Raw genomic sequence first — 18,962 nt, forward strand, 5'->3', positions numbered from 1 at the left:
AGTACCATTTTATTGAAATATTAAAAAAAAAAAAAGTTAATTACCTTATTAAATCATCAGTACAAACACTATATAAACTGTATACATTGGAACATATTTATTAATTAATAGATTAATTATGTTGCATATTAATTATTACCTAATTAATAACACTCACTTACTGTACTGACCGAATCTACTATGCTCACCGTGGCATACTGCATGCGCAACTGTTCCGCAGGTGGCAGTAATGAGTTTCATAAGCTATTCGCCGACCATTCCGACACAAACGAAGAAGAAACTAGGCGGAAGTAATTGTTGTCATGGCGTCTCCCATGTAAACGCGTAACCAAAATTCATCACACATTTTGTGGGGAGTTTTAAAGGTATGTAGGTTTATATTCGTTGTATTAAATAGTCCATGTTCAGCACAATAAACCCGGTATACTGAAACGACAGCCTGGCTGACCAGTAGCTGTGCAGCTAGCAAACTTCACCGTAGTGCCTGCTGCCTGCTCTGTGCAGGCTGGCAGAGCTAGCTAACGTTAGCCAATATCATTTCAGCTTTGTTTTCTAAAACTACATCGACTCAGCTCTGCTTTCAGAGTGGGAAACCAGTGTAAGGTTTGGCCAGTAAAGTACTGGCAGTGACTTGAATTTGCTGACACGCTCATTTGTCAGCCTCTGCACCCTAAACCCTTTGTTTTAGGACTTCATCATCTCCCCAAAGACATTTTGTTCAAGATACTTCACTCCACGAATTACCTTATTCACCTGTGTCATATATGTCACCTGTGTAACGAGCTAACAAACTCTCAGCTTGGTCTTAGGTCGACGTAGCTGGCTCTCCGACGTCAGGAACAACAATGAGCACTCAGGTAAGCTTAGGTAGTTACTGAAATGAAAGTATTCATTTCCACAGTTGGAAATGGCATAAAATGGCATAGCTAACTGTAGCAATGTTTTCTCCTTTCAGTACAGCATTCTTTTCAAGCAAGAACATGGTAAGTATTGACATATTGTCAATTTGGCCCCAGCAATTTAAACCACCAGAAAATGATTATAATAAAAATTGTTACCCAAGTTTACATGTCAGGTACTTCAACAGTCATTTAAATAAAACATAACCTCATACACTCACACACTCACACCTTAGTCTCAGTATTTAAGTCAATTTTTTTTTTTTTTTGTAGTCAAATTTGAACCTGAACCTGAACCACCAATTATCCTCACACTGTTATTATAGTTTTAACCTGTCTTGTTTTGTTTTGTTTTTTTTGCTCTAAGCACATGATGATGCAATTTGGACGGCAGCTTGGGGTAAAAGTGAGGCGGATGGGACGGAAACTATTGTCACTGGCTCCTTAGATGACATGGTCAAGGTCTGGAAATGGTAAGTGTTGTCTTTTTTTTTTTTTTTTTTTTTTTTTTTTAAGTTAGTTAGTTATTTAACACTGTCTTTTAAAATATTGTGAATATAGTGACAGGCTTTAGCGTCATTTATTTTATTAATTGATTTTATTTTCTGAACTGGTCATATAATTGTCTGTTTTGTTCTTGTGTAACCCTGCCATTATTTATCTCTTTCACTCATTTATGTGTTGTCTGTGAAGCACTTAGTACCTCTGTTTTGCCATAAATGTAAAGTGTCATTATCTGTAGCATATGTGCGAATAGAGCATTTTAAAAAAAGAGTTTTAGCCCAGTGATGTCATATTTCTTCATGTGTTCAGTCTAGTTCAGGGAGGCCTTGCTGCCTTAGAGTCTTTTTACAATTACAGAAAAGCTCTGTGGGTCAGCACTCTCTTGGCTGGAGTTGTGTTAAAGCAAAAAAAAAAAAAAAAAAAAAAAATCGCTCATACAGTTTATACCATTTTTTTCATCTTTTTGAACTAGATCCATTATATTGACTGTCTGAAAAAAGTGGATATCAACTTAGGACCCCAGCCTGATCACAGACTGTAGTAATAGGCTACACTTGACCGTCTTGAGTCCTCTCCAGCAGTGCTTGCTCCACTGTGAGCAAATGGGTTGGATATGTAATTCAGAGCGATAGGAGCACACCTTATTGTAGTGGCCTAGCTGAAATCCTAAATGTACAAATGCAACTTCCCACTAAAGGATATGTTTTATTTGACTCAGCTTGAAAAGGTGAAACGATCTCTGTGCCAAACCCCATGTTCAGGTCAGATGAGAAGCTGGAGCTGCAGTGGACTCTGGAGGGCCACCAGTTGGGTGTGGTGTCAGTGGATATCAGTCACAACGGAGCAATCGCTGCCTCCAGCTCCCTAGACGCCCACATCCGCCTCTGGGACCTGGAGTCTGGGAAACAGATCAAGTCTATGGATGCAGGCCCAGGTTAGACTGGGAAGACTGGTTAATATATGTATATTTATAATGTTTATCTTGGGTAGTAGGATGGCAAAGTGACCAATGAAGTGACATTTGCTGAAAAGTCTTAGTGCAAGACACTGAATCCCTACCAGCTGTTCTATATCTGACCTTGACATGTGACCTCTGACCTCTCTGGAGGGTGCAAGAAAAAAGACTGTGTCCTCACAGGGTTCCCTACAGGAACCAGTAAACTATTAGATTATCAGATTAGACTGTTTACAATTCTAATAAATTTGCAAAAATTTCTAAAATTCTCTTTTCAGTTTGTCATTATAAGGTACTAAGTGTAGATTAATGAGAGAAAAAATGAATTGAAATTATTGTAGCATCAGGTTGCAAAACAACAAAAGTGAAAAAATTGAAGGGGGTCTGAATACTTTCTTAATGCACTGTACTTGCCGTGACTATGTTTAGATGCATGGAGGAGTTCAATTGCTATTTGGTTATTCAAATAAGCCGGTTTTGAGTCGACAGTACGTGTGCAAATATCATAATAAGCCATTTAGAATAAGCAAGTAGAATTCATTATCCTGTTAACCTGGTGAGGATTCTTGGCTTACTCCCATTGAAATAATAATAATGATACTACTACTACTACCACTGCTACTGATAATAACAATGACAACAACAACAACGACAATAATGATGATGATGATGATGATGATAATAAAGTACTCTATCTAAACAGGTTAGTTTGGATTGGATTGTATATTTTAATGTTAGGGTTGACACATGACAGAACAGTGCTACTTTTCATTACTTTTATGATAACCATTTCTTTGTCATGTAATCATTTGCTCACTCAAACAGAGTACCTGGTAGACATTTTTATCAAACCTTTTTGCTAATGGACCTTTTTGTCTGTGCGGAGGGAGCCTCAGGTGGACAAGAATGCTCTAGTAATTGGTTGATTGATGACAACAGAGAGACTCACTAGCAGGATGAAAGGTATAGTCCCTCATTTCCGTTCATCAGTCAATTCCCTCTCCTCTGTTTCTGCGGTTTTCTCCCTCTAGTTGATGCGTGGACAGTCGCCTTCTCCCCTGACTCTAAATACATTGCCACAGGAAGCCATCTTGGCAAGGTCAACATCTTTGGAGTGGAGAGTGGAAAGAAGGAGTATTCTCTGGACACCCGAGGGAAATTCATCCTGAGTATAGCTTACGTAAGGAAACTTCCCAGTGTCATTTTGGTTGGCTAGGTGTTGGTGTTTTAAGCCCATATTCTTCAAGGGGTCAAATAGAAAAGACACTAGATGAGTGTGGTGGCTCTGTAACTGCATTCATTCGTGAATTATTTAAAGTTATCATTCAAAGTAGCAGTAATTTCTCAGCAGTCTGTATAACTTTTTGTTTTGTCCGCTTAATCATGTCTGAACACACAAACAGTGAGAGAAAGACACACCTGCAACACTCCTGTTTTAACCAGATTTTCCATTATTTCACTTGTCTGGCCTCACTCCTGTGATGCCACTTCTTGATAACTTCAGTATTACTTCTTTCTGATAGTTTTTATTTGGGATTTAAAAGGTGTTCAGCATAGGTTCTATTATGATATGATCCAAATAAACAAGGTTAGCCCAGTCTCATGAAGACAGGCAACCTACTTTTCTGTGAAGATTAGGCATACAGAAAGTGTGTGTGTGTGTGTGTGTGTGTGTGTGTGTGTGTGTGTGTGTGTGTGTGTGTTCATTGGCAGATACTACAACCCACCCACACGTTAAAATAAGCTTGCTAATTTGAGCCGAATCAGTCCCAATACTTAAAGTAATGGATCAACAGGGCAATTTTCTGGGAAGAGGTTGTCCCTCTTTTGTGGTCTGTATTAATGGAGAATGCCTAATGTTTTTAATTTGCTCTCTGGCTGTCTTCCGGACTTCACAACAACCTGGCTTATGATTAAATTGATTCATGGAAATTTCTAGGAAGTTGCATTAAAATAATTGCTCATGTGAACAGCACGCTTAGCTGATGGGGAATTTACAGATGGACTAAACATAACTGGTAATTTGTACAGGGATTCAGTTTTTCTTGAACATTCAGAAATAGTGCTGTGCTTTAACCTCTGGTCACTCCTCATTTCGTAGTGCCCTTGCTTCATAAATGTAATTGTGAGTGTTTTAAGAGCAAACACTTGCTAACAATTCAATAGCCCTAACATAAACTGTGGATGCCAACTCAAATTCATCATGTTGCTGGAACCAAAAGCATCAGAATCCCTGCAGGGCTAGCTTGCAAAAACTCCTGGTTGTGAAATCTGGATTTACTGTTACAGTGTGTAGAACATTTTTCATAAAAATGTATGTAAATGCATGCAAAAGTGTTTTTTTTTTTTTTTTTTTTTTGGCCTTGTTCCTTTTCCAGCTCCATCTTGAAGCACTATAAATCAGTAGATTGTGAAGTAATGTTCTCATGGAATCAGTTTTTCATGTCATACCATGTGTGGTCCCTCCCATGTGAGATTGCATGACACATAATACAGTGCAAACAAAAAAAAAAAAAAGTGGCAGGAGAAGAGATGGAACAATGACTGACCTGGATAGGGTGGGTTGTATTTGCTGTCCTGTAAAATAATAATAATAATAATAATAATAAGATACAACCAAATAGGTTCACAAAAATGACAAGGACCCACATCAGTCTATAAAAATATAGTAAGCTTGAAAATGGCCTTTGTGAATATTTGATGAGTAATTTAAAGTGGTATGAAATTGACAAAGCCACCATCCAACACCAGCAATGATATCTTGGTAATTTCAGAAATAGTTGTTTAGTAGTAGTTGTTTTTAATGACTGCTTTTGCTATCTGCCTCCTTAGAAATAGCCCATCAGTAGCATGTATAGGATACCATAGTGACATCCAGACTGCACTTCAGCATTAAAGCTAATTCAAGTTTGAACCTTTCCCTTAGCAGAAATATGGTAGCTCATCTTGACTCACTTCTCTATGGTAAACTGCAGTAAGCTGAAAATTTTCCTCAAGATGAATTAATGATTGGAATGAATGAATAAATGAATGAATGATTGTCTCATTCTGTTCTGCTCTTCAGAGCCCAGATGGAAAATACTTGGCCAGTGGCGCTATTGATGGAATCATCAACATCTTTGACATTGCCACTGGAAAACTGCTCCATACACTCGAAGGTACGTTCAAATATTATTATTATTGATAGTGATAATGGCAGTAATTAAACTCTTTCTGTATATCACTTCGTAAGGTCTCTATGGGCAATAAACAGTAAACAAAAGCTATGGAATGAAACAGTGGATATGATAGACATGACTTAGCATGTAACAAGCGTATGCACAAAATAAAGGAAGGGATGCAGTAAGACCAAAGAAATGCACCAAAGCTTTTTCATATTGTGGTGTCGGACTTTATTATCCCAAAGGAAATTTGCCTTGGATAGATTTTGCTCCCTGTACATAAAGTAAAACATCACATTAGTAATCTAACACTGCACATTTCTCATCATGGATGGACTTGATCGTCTCCCCTCTTTTCTATCTGTTCTTCTTTGGCTGCTGTATAGTGCTTTAGTGGAAAGTGGGGATGAGAGCTTCTGCTTTCACTGGTTGCCTCTCTACTCTGTCCTCAGGTCATGCCATGCCCATCAGGTCTCTCACCTTCTCCCCTGACTCCCAGCTCCTGGTCACAGCCTCGGACGATGGCTACATCAAGATTTATGATGTGTGAGTGCAGCTGGCCACTTGGTTCTGAAGTTGTGGCAAGGCCTGGCAATTGTTTTTATTCTTTGGAGAGACGTGTTTTTGTTGGACCCACAAAATATGCTGGTGTTGTTGTGTTGCAGGCAACACGCCAACCTGGCTGGCACACTGAGTGGCCATGGATCCTGGGTTCTTAATGTGGCCTTTTCCCCAGATGACACCCATTTTGTCTCCAGGTAATAACACATTATGGGAGTTAAGTGGGGGGTTCAAGCTTAAGGCTGCTGCAGAAGGCACATCCTCATTGACTTCATGGTTGTCTATAAAGTGCCACATCTCCAGCATTAAGTTGAATTGTTTCTCTCCTAAAGCTTGAAATGTGTTCAGTCAAAAATTATACAACATATGCAGTTACTCACCTAACTGTGAGGAAATAATGCAAGATTGATCATTATTTTGTTGTCTAAGTGATGAGGCTGTATCATATGACTAGTACTGTTAAGGTATATAGTTTGGACTTGAATTTCTGCAGATGAAGGTACTCTCATCAACATCACTCACTGGTACCAGGGATGCTGATAAAATAAACAATATGATTTGAGTGTGTTTTCCAAAACTAGGCACTTGAATATGATGCTTCATTTAAAGACTGCAAATGAATAGGTGATGCTAGGCAGTACTACTGCTCATTGTAAAAAAAAAAAAAAAAATACAGAGAGGTAGACAGTACATGTTAGCCAGCTATTACAAAGTTTGATAGTGAGGAACTACAGGACAAGGTTTTGAAAACAACATGAAAACACCCTCTCTCCTCTGTTGCCCCTCCACCCCCGCACCCACCCAGCTCGTCAGACAAGAGTGTGAAGGTTTGGGACGCCAGCTCCAGAGCATGTGTCAACACTTTCTTCGACCACCAAGACCAGGTGACAAAAATGAGCATCTCTTCCTCTGAGTGTGTTGTAATCCCAGTTCCATGTGAGGAGATGTGTCTTGGCGCTGATGTGTTTGGGAAATCAATGCAGCCGTTGCCCTGTTCTGGCCTCTCGCACAACCCGGCCCTGATATTTCAGCTCTGGCAAAAGCAATAATCCCTGCTGTCATTAGGTCTCCGCTTACAGATGCCTGTTGGGTGGTTCATCCCCCTTCTGCAACAAAGTTGCTGATTGAAATAGCATGGCTCCTTAGAGAGAGGAGATCAGAGGCAGTTAAGTCTGCCGTATCGTGTTTTTTTTTTTTTTTTTTGTCTCGGCAAGAAAAGATGACTGCAAAGCCAGAAAATCTAGAGGGACGAATTGCAGCCCATTAACTGTTCTAGCTCTGCCTTTGTTTTTCTAATTGGAAAATTTGTTTCGGTTGTCGACTGCTCAGTTCTTCGCTCCAAGGCATTGCTTTTTACTCACATGAAAAGTATTTTGGTGCATTTTTGAGGTAATGGCAAAAGTTCAAAGAATGGGATCCGTGACCATGTCATGTTTAGCTTGAGTGCCAATGTTATTCTGCATCTGCATGTGCTTGAAGTATCTTTGTGCCACTGCAATACATAACACAGCCCCCTCCAAAATAATGTATATCTGTGGGAAAATACAGTTCGAAAGTGTATTGAATCCTGTGTGTAAAGGGTTTCTTTAAACAAGCAGTGTACATCATGACCTGCTGCTGCAGTACATTGTATGTAGGAAATTATGGTGTCTCTGAGTCTGTGTGGAAACATAATCCAGCTTGTCTGCAGGCCCTCAAAGTCTTACACTGTCTTACATAACATTTCATAAATATTAGGCCTTAAGAGTTGTTAGACAGTCTTAAATTTGAATTTATGAGGTTTTAATTTCAGTAAACAGTTTTTGTAATTTCATTCATCCATTTCTTCATGTCAAAATGAGTTCTTCTGCATCACTCAACATTTCTACATTTAAGCCTAACACAGTAATATATATATATATATATATATATATATATATATATATATATATATATATATTATTGCCTTTAGAGACACAACCAAGATTCATATACTTCACCTGTCCCAGATTAAGTGGAAAAAGATAATGGTTAGATTTATTACAGTAGCACCTTGCTGTTCGACCTAAAGGAAACCTGGCACTGAACAATTGTGACAGTTCTTTGAGTCATTTAGTTAAAATAACCTGCAATATTTCTACCTAAAATCTACCTCTGCATTGCTTACCTGCGATACTTATTTGAAGAGGAATTTGTCTAAAAATTAGCCCTAGATTTCTTTAAAAATGTTTGAAAAATGACTTAAATTAACAAATTTAACACTCAGATACCTATAGAGACCATGTCAATCTTGTGAACTAAAGAAAATAAAATAACTCAAAGCAATACATGATAGACACATCATACTTATACCACAGATTCTTCATCTCTTTGGATTTTTGAACATCTTCCAGTCATGCTATTATTCATTCTTTATATAGGCAGATGTCACCTTTTTCAAACTGTGGACATGTGATTTGGAATTGAAACTTTTCCTAAGTATAGCAGTGGCTAAAGTTGTTGCCTGACTTCTGTCAAAATAAAATCAGTTTTTCCTCATCCTCTCCGCTCCCTGTCCACAGGTTTGGAGCGTCAAGTACAACAATACAGGCTCAAAGATCATCTCAGCTGGAGACGACCGGGCCATCCACATCTATGACTGCCCCATGTGATGAAGGATATCCAGTACCAGGGTGGACTGGACCAACAGATCAGGACAAACTCTGGATTTTCAGAGCAGTTACTATGACCATATTGTTGAGATTGGGGATGGAGGGGTGGGGGACACATTGTAAATGTCATGGATTATTTTGCATTGGCCTGCCATGGTCAAATAAAAGCAGTTTGTTTTTGTACTGTGGTTTCTGTTTCATTTCTTTTACTTGATATTCATAGCTTTTGATTTTATTTGCACACTTACTTATAAATCAAATAACTCCATATTGTGAATGGTCTGCATTATAACCTCTGCACTGTCAATAGTAAGGACCTTTTCAGAATTTATCAGTACTTCTGACTAAATATTTTGCAACAATAACAATTTCAAATTTCTGTCTGCATAGCCCATATTTCATAGCCTTGTATGCTCACATGTAATTGATTTTGCACAATCTGAAGTCAGCATGAATGATTTTAAGATGGGTAGAGAACTTTTGTTTAAAAGCCACACCCTGCTCACATTAGTTAGTAATATGGCTGAGAGCACGCTGTCCAGTCAAATAATTGACAGACTGATTGACAGCCCATCATAGTAACATTTACTTAAATTTGTGGAGGTTAATCCCATTATGTTGAGGTCTCCCAGGATTTTATTTAACACAATTACAATTGAACAACCTATAAGTCACAAACACTGATTATTTTATCAAGAATTCTTGCTTTTATGTTCAATACTGACTTTTGTTGCTGATTGATTTGCTGTTACTGATTCCTTTTGTCACATCTCTGACTCTTTACTTTTCAGTGTGACAGCAGCGAACACAATAGGAAAGAATTCATTGGGAGTCTTTATTTGTTAGAGATGGAGTACAGTGTCGTGCACCCTCCACTGGGCCAACAGGAGTATTGCAGACCTGCAACACTGTTTTGCAGCACAAAAAGGCAGGTTCAGAATAAACAGGTCAGGGATTTCAACCATCAGTATTCTCATCAAGTGCTCCAACAAAGCAGCATGTCCAGACCTGAAACATTAAAGGTAACCTGTATTGGATTTCCTTCAAGCGTATGTCAAATGTGTTATTAGACATTATGTTTCATGGTGAAGCTTCACAGAGGCTTCCACTGATTTGTCTGATAAAGTATCAAAATAACGACACGGTCATGACATTTCTAAAACATCACAGCGACAGTCTCAATAAAAGAAAGACTGGTAGATAAGACTGTCCTTTATTAGGCCTTCCATTCAAAATCAGTATTAATTCTGAACATCACATAAGAGATTAGTAGATTGAGGTGTATTTCAACTAAGCAAAGCTCCACTTTATTTATTCTTATACAGTATTTCACATCACTTTTGAAATTTCAGTGTATCCCCATGTAATATCAGAAGTACACCATTCTTACCAGAATAAACATTTGTGATATACAAACTTCAAAATGAGCTGTCTGCAAACACAAAAACACCAGTTAAAAAAGAGAGGGCACAAAATTTCAGACCAGTCCATTGATGTATCGGTTTTCTGGCAGTAATCAAGGCAGTTAAGTCTAAACGTGGTTGCGTTTTCAGGATACCTTCCCAGCTGTGGCAGTATGGGTTGTCTCCAACATTGCAGAAACCTTGTGACAGCACAGGCCAAGAGCAAGCGGGATTCAGTACCTTAAAAAAGTATATTAAAAAACTGCATGCCAATAAACTCCCAAATTACTTCAGTGGAGCTGCTCACTGTACAAAGTGCATCCTGTGTATAAATGTGTGTAACCCTGAAACTACTCCCACCTGCTGTCGATACCATTCAAACTCATTATTAGCTGACTGGGGGAATAAGGATTTGAAGGCATCCTGGTAGTTTTGTCTGCTGGTGCAGCGTTATTACTTTGAGTCCTGACTTATTTTTTTAAAACATGTCTCCACTGCCTTTCCTGTCCCGGTCCCCAGCAGCAGAGGACACCAGGTTTGATCTCACATGATGCAGCGATCAGCACGTTGAGAAACATGGCTCTGAAGGTGAGCCTGTGTGCTGATATTCCTGCAGGAGAGTGAAAACACAGCTTCTCCCCAGGAATCAATAAATTTGTGAGGGAAGATGGATTTAAAAAACCAAACCAAAACAAAACACTGTGGTACTTCATGATGACTGTGCGGTCTGCAAATTAATGCAACTTTGAGTTTAAGCCTTGCCTCTGTGGTATCAATCCCCTTACTCAGCTTTTCCATCAAGCTCCACTTTGAACACTGAACAGTCCATTTAGGCATGAAAGCAAAATGAACTAAAATCAAGCAGGAACAACTGCCTGATCAAATCATCCATCAGTAGTCCAATAATATACTATAAAGTGAAGCATACATGTGCCACTGCCGCGTGACTTCACAGACTGCCTGGAAAATAACGAAATCATAAGAATATAACTACAATTACAGAAATAAAAATCCAACCCAGATTTCAGAGACCTCAACAGAAGGTACTTTTTTGCTTAACAATGATAAGTTTAGTTTAAATTTGTTTTTGGCAAATTCAGCTCCATTTTGCCACCGTGAAATATACGCTGCAGGTTTTTCCATAGTTACAGGAAAGGATATACTGAAATAACCGTACAGATTATTTTCCACATCAGGTAAGTGTACACAAAGATGAGATGACATTTATCGCTGTGTTTGCACAGAAATGTCCTGACTAGAATCAACCATGCAAATATCAAGCCCTCATCTGTTATTCTGATAGCTGTCTATGAGGACAAAGCATTTAAGAAAGAAGGCATCTGTTTTGCCCCCTACTCACCAGATTTTGGCACCTTGAATACACAATAGACTTTTCACAAATGCTCCTAAAATACATAATTCACCACTGAGGAGCTCTATTTTAAAACACAACTATTTGGAAAGTAACAGCTACCTGACATTCACAATGCACATCAAGTGTGTACATGCTTAGACTGGCTCAGTGTTACAATATGACACAGGGGAAAGTCCCAGAACTACTTCATATGAAGAGGCTATATATCAATATAGGGGGAAAATGTCAAGATAATAAAGAAAAAATCATAAAGAAAAGAAAAAAATGTGATTTTTTTTTTCAATCAGGGCCTAAGTGACCTACTATCATTTAAGAACACATTTATTTACATTTTTTCCTTCAGTCATGCTTTAGTATTAGCAGTCCAATTATTTTTCAGATTGATCTCTCATTTTGGAATAAAATGTAATGCACTATAAAGTAAAGCATGTCTCAGTGACATTTCAAACAAACAAAATCACCAGTGGAGGCAACTCTGAAGAATGGGGGCAAAAAAGGCCGAGGTAACACCCTCTCTGACTCCAAACCAAACCCACAGATAAACATAACCACGTGCGCCCTGTTCCACAACTGCACTAAAATCTCAGGCTGACGCAGTTCTAAAAAGGCATACGGAAACGACTCTATGGCAGGGAGAAACATCAAAGTCATTCAGGCCCATCTGCCTGCTCCTGCCCGGGTGTGCTGAAGTGTAGCCTGACGTGAGGCTGCTCTGGCTCACTCCTCATTTTCCCTCTGGCCCTTCACCAGTGTCTCGTCTCGATCAGCTCAGCTCGCAGGCTCAGTCTCTTCAGAGTCTCGTATCCCACTACGATGAGCACCGACGTCGGCGTGGAGGAAATGATGCGGGCTGACAGCCCCTTGGTCATCCCCCACAACCCCTCCTCTGCCAGCAGCTGCTTGAACGTCTCAATCACAGACGATCTGCCCTCCACCTTAACGGACAGAAGGGCATTAGATCAGCTGTGCAATTTGCAAATGAATTCGACTGTGTTTAACTCTCAGAAACCCATAGGCTTTTACTTCGAAAAGTTTCATTTAATCCTCTCAACAAAAAAATCCCTTTTTTTCTTTTCAAAAATATAGTAGTAAAGGAATTTTTTTATGCAGAGGGTTAAATAAGACATTTCTAAGTAAAAGCTGGTCCTAGGGCTCATGGGTTTCAGAGAGTAATTCTGCTGGTGTATAAAGCTGTTATTCCAAAACAAGTAGCAAAATCCAATTCCACTCAAGTCCTACAATACATGAATTGATCTGAATGTGTATAAACTACATGAAAATAATCTGATGTAATGCGCATTTGTAATGTGCATCCTGTCCCATGGCCTAAATGATGATCAGAGGCTTTTTGAGTACTTGTAATATTTTGGCAAGAAAATGTTTAAGTACTGGCACAAGATATTGTCTGTTGGTGACTTTAATCTAAAAATACCAACATCATCCTTCAAATGCCTATTGAGGATGACACTTTGTAATGTTGAATGGCTGCATTCGTTGTGTACCTGCACTCTGGCTCGAACCACGTCCATGGGGTTGGTGATGGTGGAGGCAGTTGCTGCTGCCATTGGTCCAGCCAAAGCCTGCAGAATCAGATGAGGGCACTCACTTGGTGCCAGCAGGGAGAGTTGCTCTGGGGACGCAAAGGACAAGAAAACAACGCAGGGCTCATGCATTTAATATGACAGCAGTATAGTCTGTTGTAGCAGGAGGCAGAATTTTGTAGTTTGAAAGGGTTGCACAATTCAAAATCCATTTCCATGCAACATCATATGATCCTCTGAAACGCTCCTGTGTTGATTATAATGTACAGTACTTGTTCATGATGACATAATGTCTGGTTTTATGAATAACAGTATCGTCAAAGTGGCAAACAAAGCACTCAGCAGACCACTCTAAATAACTGCGTATGACAGATCCTGCATAAAGCCCACAGAGTCACAGACTGCCTTGGTCATCCATTGTGGCGAGGATTTGAGTCACTCACTTCAGGTTACAGGTTCAGGCAATTTCAGGATAAATCAGACACGCTTAAGCTATCATTTACGACACATGCCTTAAATTTGATTAACTGCAACAGAGATTCTCTACCTGATCCCAACCTCTCTCTCCCAGTGTACCGGTTTGCTGCCCGCTCCACTACGCTTTTAATGTGTCTTATAAAGTACAAATAAAGTGTTCAACTAGATCTTAGTTGACTCTATGATGCATGCATAGTAGTAATGAATACAAAAAGAATTGATACTTAGGTGATTCATACTATAATTTATTGTAGTATGAATTCTAATTTAACTTTATTCTAATGTAGCTTTAGCATTTATGTTAACTGAAACACTTACAGTAGTAGTCATGCATACACAACTGTAAATAAAAAAGGGTACATAATCTTCTGAGTGTATTTACTGTTAGGACATTTCCAGCAGTTCCTCTGATTTGAAATGAATGTTTTGTTGGGCTGCTTTGTTTTCGACTTGAAGGCTACAGGCTGATGTTGCACTTGTATCTCTTATTCTAAAGTAAACTGTGTGTTCAATGACTTGAAAAACATGAAGTTTCTGTCTATTTGATTAAGTAGTAACACTTTAGCATAAGGGTACATGAACATGAATTCATGTATTACTTCATGCATTAATACCTCATGAATAATCAGGAATTTACAAGTTCAAAATTTTTCATTCATGGCCTCAAGCATGGACAACAGATTAATTAAAGTATTAACTAAGGTAAGTCATGAATTATGATTTATTATGCATGATAATGATATATTCTTTTTCTTCAACAAAACTGGAGTTCATCAAGTTTGTCGCCCTTCAAATAAAGTGGTGAATCATTTGATTTTTATTATCGATCATGTTATCAGGTATTTGCAACAATTACAAACACATCATCTGATGATTTTTTAAAAATTATTTCTAGTTATTACAAAAAGAGGGGATGTCCTGTTTCGAACTGTCTGTGATATGCTGACCAGCAACTATGACTCAACTATTAAACATTGCATTGGTTTAAAACATCTTAAAAAAAAATTTCCTCAGGTCTTCTTCAGTGAATGGAGCAAGAGAGTTATAAATTAATACGTTACAAATTAATAAACTCAATTGCAATTCATCAGATAATATTTGTTCTCTACATGATTTTTAATTAGTATTAGTGATTTCCTGATGTCCTCTGTGTTGTTGTGGGTTGGATTTAGTTTAGTGGTCCAAATGTTTTGCAAACAAAGAACACATCATGAGCATGCTTAAAAAAAAAAATCATAATTTATGATTATGAACTGACTTTAGTTAATGATTTAATTAATGTTTTGATTTTACTTTAATTTTGAACTTGTGTTAATTGCTAATAATTATTATATTAATGCATAAAGTAAGCCATTTTCATGCATGAATTCAAGAATGAATCCACTCCTCCATGTATCCTTAACCTAAAGTGTTAAACTGAATGTTAATAGTACTTTAAAAAAAAAAAAAAAAAAAATGCAGTGTATGCTGAACGGGATTTCTGTTAATGTTGTAGTACTGACTCAGGTATCAAGAATTGTGAAATTCCACTTGAACCGACAATTGTAAACCTCTCCCAGGGTGTCAACCTACCTGCATAAAAATGATAAAAAGGCCACCACAGTGCACTGTTTGGGATGTAAGTGAGTAGTGATGCCACGTAGCCCCTGTAGAATCCCTGGAAACCATCAGCTGCAAAAATCTGCACCACAATGTCACGGGTTTGCCCGAAAGTCAGTCTGCTCTTGGATGCTGCGATCACCATTTTGGGTTTGACTTTAAAGCGCGTCAGGTGTTCCCCCTGGCCTTGCATCATCAACTGCTGCGACACCACGTCTATGGGCACAGTGATGGTCTGGGCCACCAGGGAAGCTGCCCCACCGGCAACCAGTGACTTCACAGTGTTGCTGGGTGAATAGTGAGACACATACTTGCGGACCAGTTCATAGGTGGTGATGTAAGCCTGTCCTGAGACCAGTGTGAACGTATTGACCATGAAGCCACGGTAGAGACCCTGCACGCCCTCTGCTCGCAGGATCTTGCAGAAGGCATCAAAGGTGCCCGAGTAGAGCGCCTTGCCCTTCTGCACCTGGAGCCGGGTACGGATGAGGCTGGCAGGGTAGACGGTGGCCCTGGTGGTCATGGTCATGAAGACCCCCAGGGAGTAAAACTTCCTCTTGTCCAGGTCCTCCCATTCGATGATCTGGATGGCCCCTTTCTGCTGCATTCTGCTGGCCTGGGCCACTCTACGCCCCTGGAGCTACCTCTCCGCTGTCACGGACCCTGCCACAGCCATCACACCTATGACAAATAACAGTATTCAACATTGGTGTACCTGTAGCAATTAATATACAATTGCATGATCATGATTATTGGAGCTGACCATGATCATTTTGCATAACCGTGATCCTCCACAGTCATGTTTGCATCCAAGCTTAAAGGAGATTTTAAGGCAGTGTTAGAAATGTTGCAGCAAATATAAAACAAATCAGCTATTTTTCCATCAGCTGAGATAAAGAATTTTTTTTCTCCTTTGTCTGGCATTGCCAGTATGCAAGCATCTGTATGTGCTGAGATCTGCATGTAAGCACATACACTTATACACTACACATAAACAGTGTGAATAGAATGCTTGGATTGAAACCTGGCTTTGTGTTTCCCTGACGCAATTTCACTTTTGAAAATGGTGCAGAAACATTTTTCCATTACATTTTGTAAATCTATACTATAGTTTTGAAGTAAACAAAAAGGAAGAGCCCAATTACTTAGCACACGCAATTTTGTATGATTTGCAATAAAAAATGTAGTGGTACCTGTAGTTATGACATAGCAACAGCCCAAGAAAAGTTAATTTCAATTATATCTATGACAATTAATTGGCAAAATAAAAGCTTTTTTTATATGGCCATGTGGAAAAAGAGGCAGTGATAGCTGATCATCAAAGGTTCAGCACAAAAACGCAACACTGTCTGAAGTCTGGGCTCTAAAAGATTAACTCAGGATATGTACTGCTTGGAATTAAAGCCAGTTGGTGCTCATTAACTCCACGTTCGGTACAGCATATTTTCCATAAAATAAAAAAAAATAATTTTATCATACAGATTTTAGTTCCTGCTGTGTAATGCAAGACACAGACCTGACAGATTTGTCCAAAAGTCAATGAAAAAAATCAAAGTTATCAGCAACACAGTTGACATATGGCACACAGTAGAATGCTGAAGCAAAGTGATGATTACACTAGACTCAGAAGATTCAAACTGAGATTAACTTTATCATCCCACACAGGGAGATCCCTCACAGTTTTGTTCCAGTGCTTCAGACCAGAAAAAAAACACAGTAAAAACAACAGAATATACAATAAGACCACAACACAATCATAATGGTAGAGGTGGAACCCTGTATCTTTTTATACGGGATCTCCTGTCATAAAGCCACTTATCAGGTTGGTCTTGCCTTGATCATTGTTACATGTACTTTAGGAGAGCAAGCAAATGCTAGTGAGTAGCTAGTGAACTAGCATGCTGCAGGCGGCTGTCTAACTGCATGCCATTCATGCTACACGAGATAAGAAAAGATGAAGTCTCCAGATATCCGAGGGAAAACCGAGCACATTTAACAATTTAGATAAAAACGAGCACAATTAAGAGCTTGCAATGTGAACGTACAGAGCATGCCAAATTCAGACTGACTCGCAGTAAACGTACGTCATGTACTATTGGAGGTCAGCGTTACTGGCAGGGAGACAAGACCTGATTTGTCCATGTAAAACACACAGCAGATAGCACGGTTTCGTAACAGCACCATGAGAATGGAGAACCAGTCCATCTAACCTTTATTTATGGTATGGTGGCGTTATCTCGCAGCGGCTGGGCGCTCGTGCCAACACGTGCAATGACAGCCTGTGGTCGTGCGTTCTGTTCTGAAAACGGGAGGAGTTATCCTCTGTAAGCTATCGGCTAAAAAGATTCACACACCGAGGTATAACTTACTTGTTAGCGGGTCATCTTCGTTTGACTCCTCGCTGCTCGTCCTGCGAGGCTGGACTACATAACAACAACACGGTCTGTAAAACCACGGCCTTGTCTACGGGGCGGTGGGTCATACCTTCCGTTCATTCAGGCTAACAAACATTGCCGAAGGTGAAAGGTCACCAGCTTGTATTGTGCTGCAGTATGAGTATTATTATTCTCCGAGATATTATTTAAAAAAAAAAAAAAAAGAAAGAAAGAAAGAAAGAAAATATTTACAGCCACACGTCTCTTTAGACTGTGAAATCGAAGAAATACTTACTTAACAGTCAGTTTAATTTTTAACTTTGCGGATGAATATGATGAATATTTAAGCTCGGAATTGAAAGAAGAAAGACAATTGTAGGTAAAATAGTTCAGTGGGGATGTTTTCATTCAATACTACACACTACAACAGGTGATTTACGCAGTAATTCCTGACTCCCAGCTTTTTAAAAGTGTGTTATGAGTGAAATTAGCTGGGCCTTTGGTTGGAATAAAAATGTATATATTTTCAGACCTCCAAGGCACATTGTTGCCCATCCCTGGTTTAACTTTAAGCTGGCATAGGGTTTGGCAAATTTATTCACTCAAACATCAACGTAATTGTTGGAAGTCGTGGCTCACTAGATGCACTTGAAGGCAGCATTAGAAGTTACTTCCGTAATGTCACATGGTTCCTTTCACACAGGCGCCTTTAAAGTCAACAGCCAATCTGCTTCAGATGAGAGCTGAGGCCTGTACCATAAAGCTGGATTTCGGCTTAGCGAGCTAACTTCAGGCTTAACCCTGGCTTTTCTGTACCATAAAGGTGGCTTACTTTTTATCGGGCTACGTTGCCGTGGTAACGTATGCTGAACACCTAACCTGCTCCGGAGCAGGTTAAGTTCAGGATAAGAGCTCAGCAGGTAGAAAAGCCCCACCTACTGACCAGTCAGCTCTCTTGGAAAATGGCCTGCCCATTTTCCATTTCTTCTTCTTTTATAAAATTAAAATTAATACATTCTACAATTCTTCTTGTATTTTTTTTTTAATGTTTATGAAAATAAATTAGGGGAATTTAATTCAGAGGGTTAAATAAAAGTCTGATAAAATACACGCCAGCCTCTGGGCTCCTTTAGGTTTCCATTAGTTTTTCATATTTAGTATTTAGGGAGTCTGCCCTGAAAAGTCCACATGGGAGTTGATGCTAAATGTTTTACTGTCTTTACGTGACAGTGAAATAATATTTTAACCAGCAGAATAATCACGAGGCGTCAGATGCTTTATAAAATGAAATATCAAAACCAGTTGAATCAAAGTGACGATTCTGACGAAACTCAAACTGAAGGCAGCGGTCCAGCGAGGGTCGACCCTCACTGTGAGAGAGGGCCAGTGTGTGGCTGAGTGGGAGACACATTCATTTATTGAACACACACGTTACTGTAGTCAGATCGACTCGTGCCGTCATGGTGGGGAAGTAATATTATA

At 39.1% G+C, this 18,962-nt stretch overlaps 2 protein-coding genes across 4 annotated transcripts; one reads left to right on the top strand and one right to left on the bottom strand.

The window, feature by feature from the left end:
• Positions 1-231: 231 nt before the first annotated feature.
• Positions 232-8,893, top strand: skic8 (SKI8 subunit of superkiller complex). Of its 2 annotated transcripts, none has more exons than XM_030054567.1 (11): positions 232-365; positions 810-857; positions 956-983; positions 1,267-1,372; positions 2,165-2,337; positions 3,390-3,538; positions 5,423-5,516; positions 5,972-6,065; positions 6,185-6,277; positions 6,886-6,964; positions 8,621-8,893. In XM_030054567.1, exons 2-11 carry the CDS (start codon positions 846-848, stop codon positions 8,708-8,710), a joined length of 918 nt encoding a protein of 305 aa, XP_029910427.1. In that variant the 5' UTR covers positions 232-365; positions 810-845; the 3' UTR covers positions 8,711-8,893. The 2 variants fall into 2 exon arrangements, with proteins under 2 accessions (XP_029910427.1, XP_029910428.1); XM_030054568.1 differs by having other exon boundaries at positions 244-365; positions 799-857.
• Positions 8,894-10,000: 1,107 nt separating this feature from the next.
• On the bottom strand, positions 10,001-17,643 carry slc25a44a (solute carrier family 25 member 44a). Of its 2 annotated transcripts, none has more exons than XM_030054407.1 (4): positions 17,475-17,643; positions 15,079-15,786; positions 12,991-13,118; positions 10,001-12,423 (listed from the first exon to the last, which is right to left on the bottom strand). In XM_030054407.1, the coding sequence occupies exons 2-4, from the start codon at positions 15,710-15,712 to the stop codon at positions 12,232-12,234; spliced, it is 954 nt and encodes a 317-aa protein (XP_029910267.1). In that variant the 5' UTR covers positions 15,713-15,786; positions 17,475-17,643; the 3' UTR covers positions 10,001-12,231. The 2 variants fall into 2 exon arrangements, with proteins under 2 accessions (XP_029910267.1, XP_029910268.1); XM_030054408.1 differs by lacking the exon at positions 17,475-17,643 and adding an exon at positions 17,316-17,402.
• Positions 17,644-18,962: the final 1,319 nt, after the last annotated feature.

The sequence above is a fragment of the Myripristis murdjan genome, chromosome 6 (assembly GCF_902150065.1).
Source record: "Myripristis murdjan chromosome 6, fMyrMur1.1, whole genome shotgun sequence".
NCBI classification, from domain to species: Eukaryota; Metazoa; Chordata; class Actinopteri; order Holocentriformes; family Holocentridae; genus Myripristis; species Myripristis murdjan.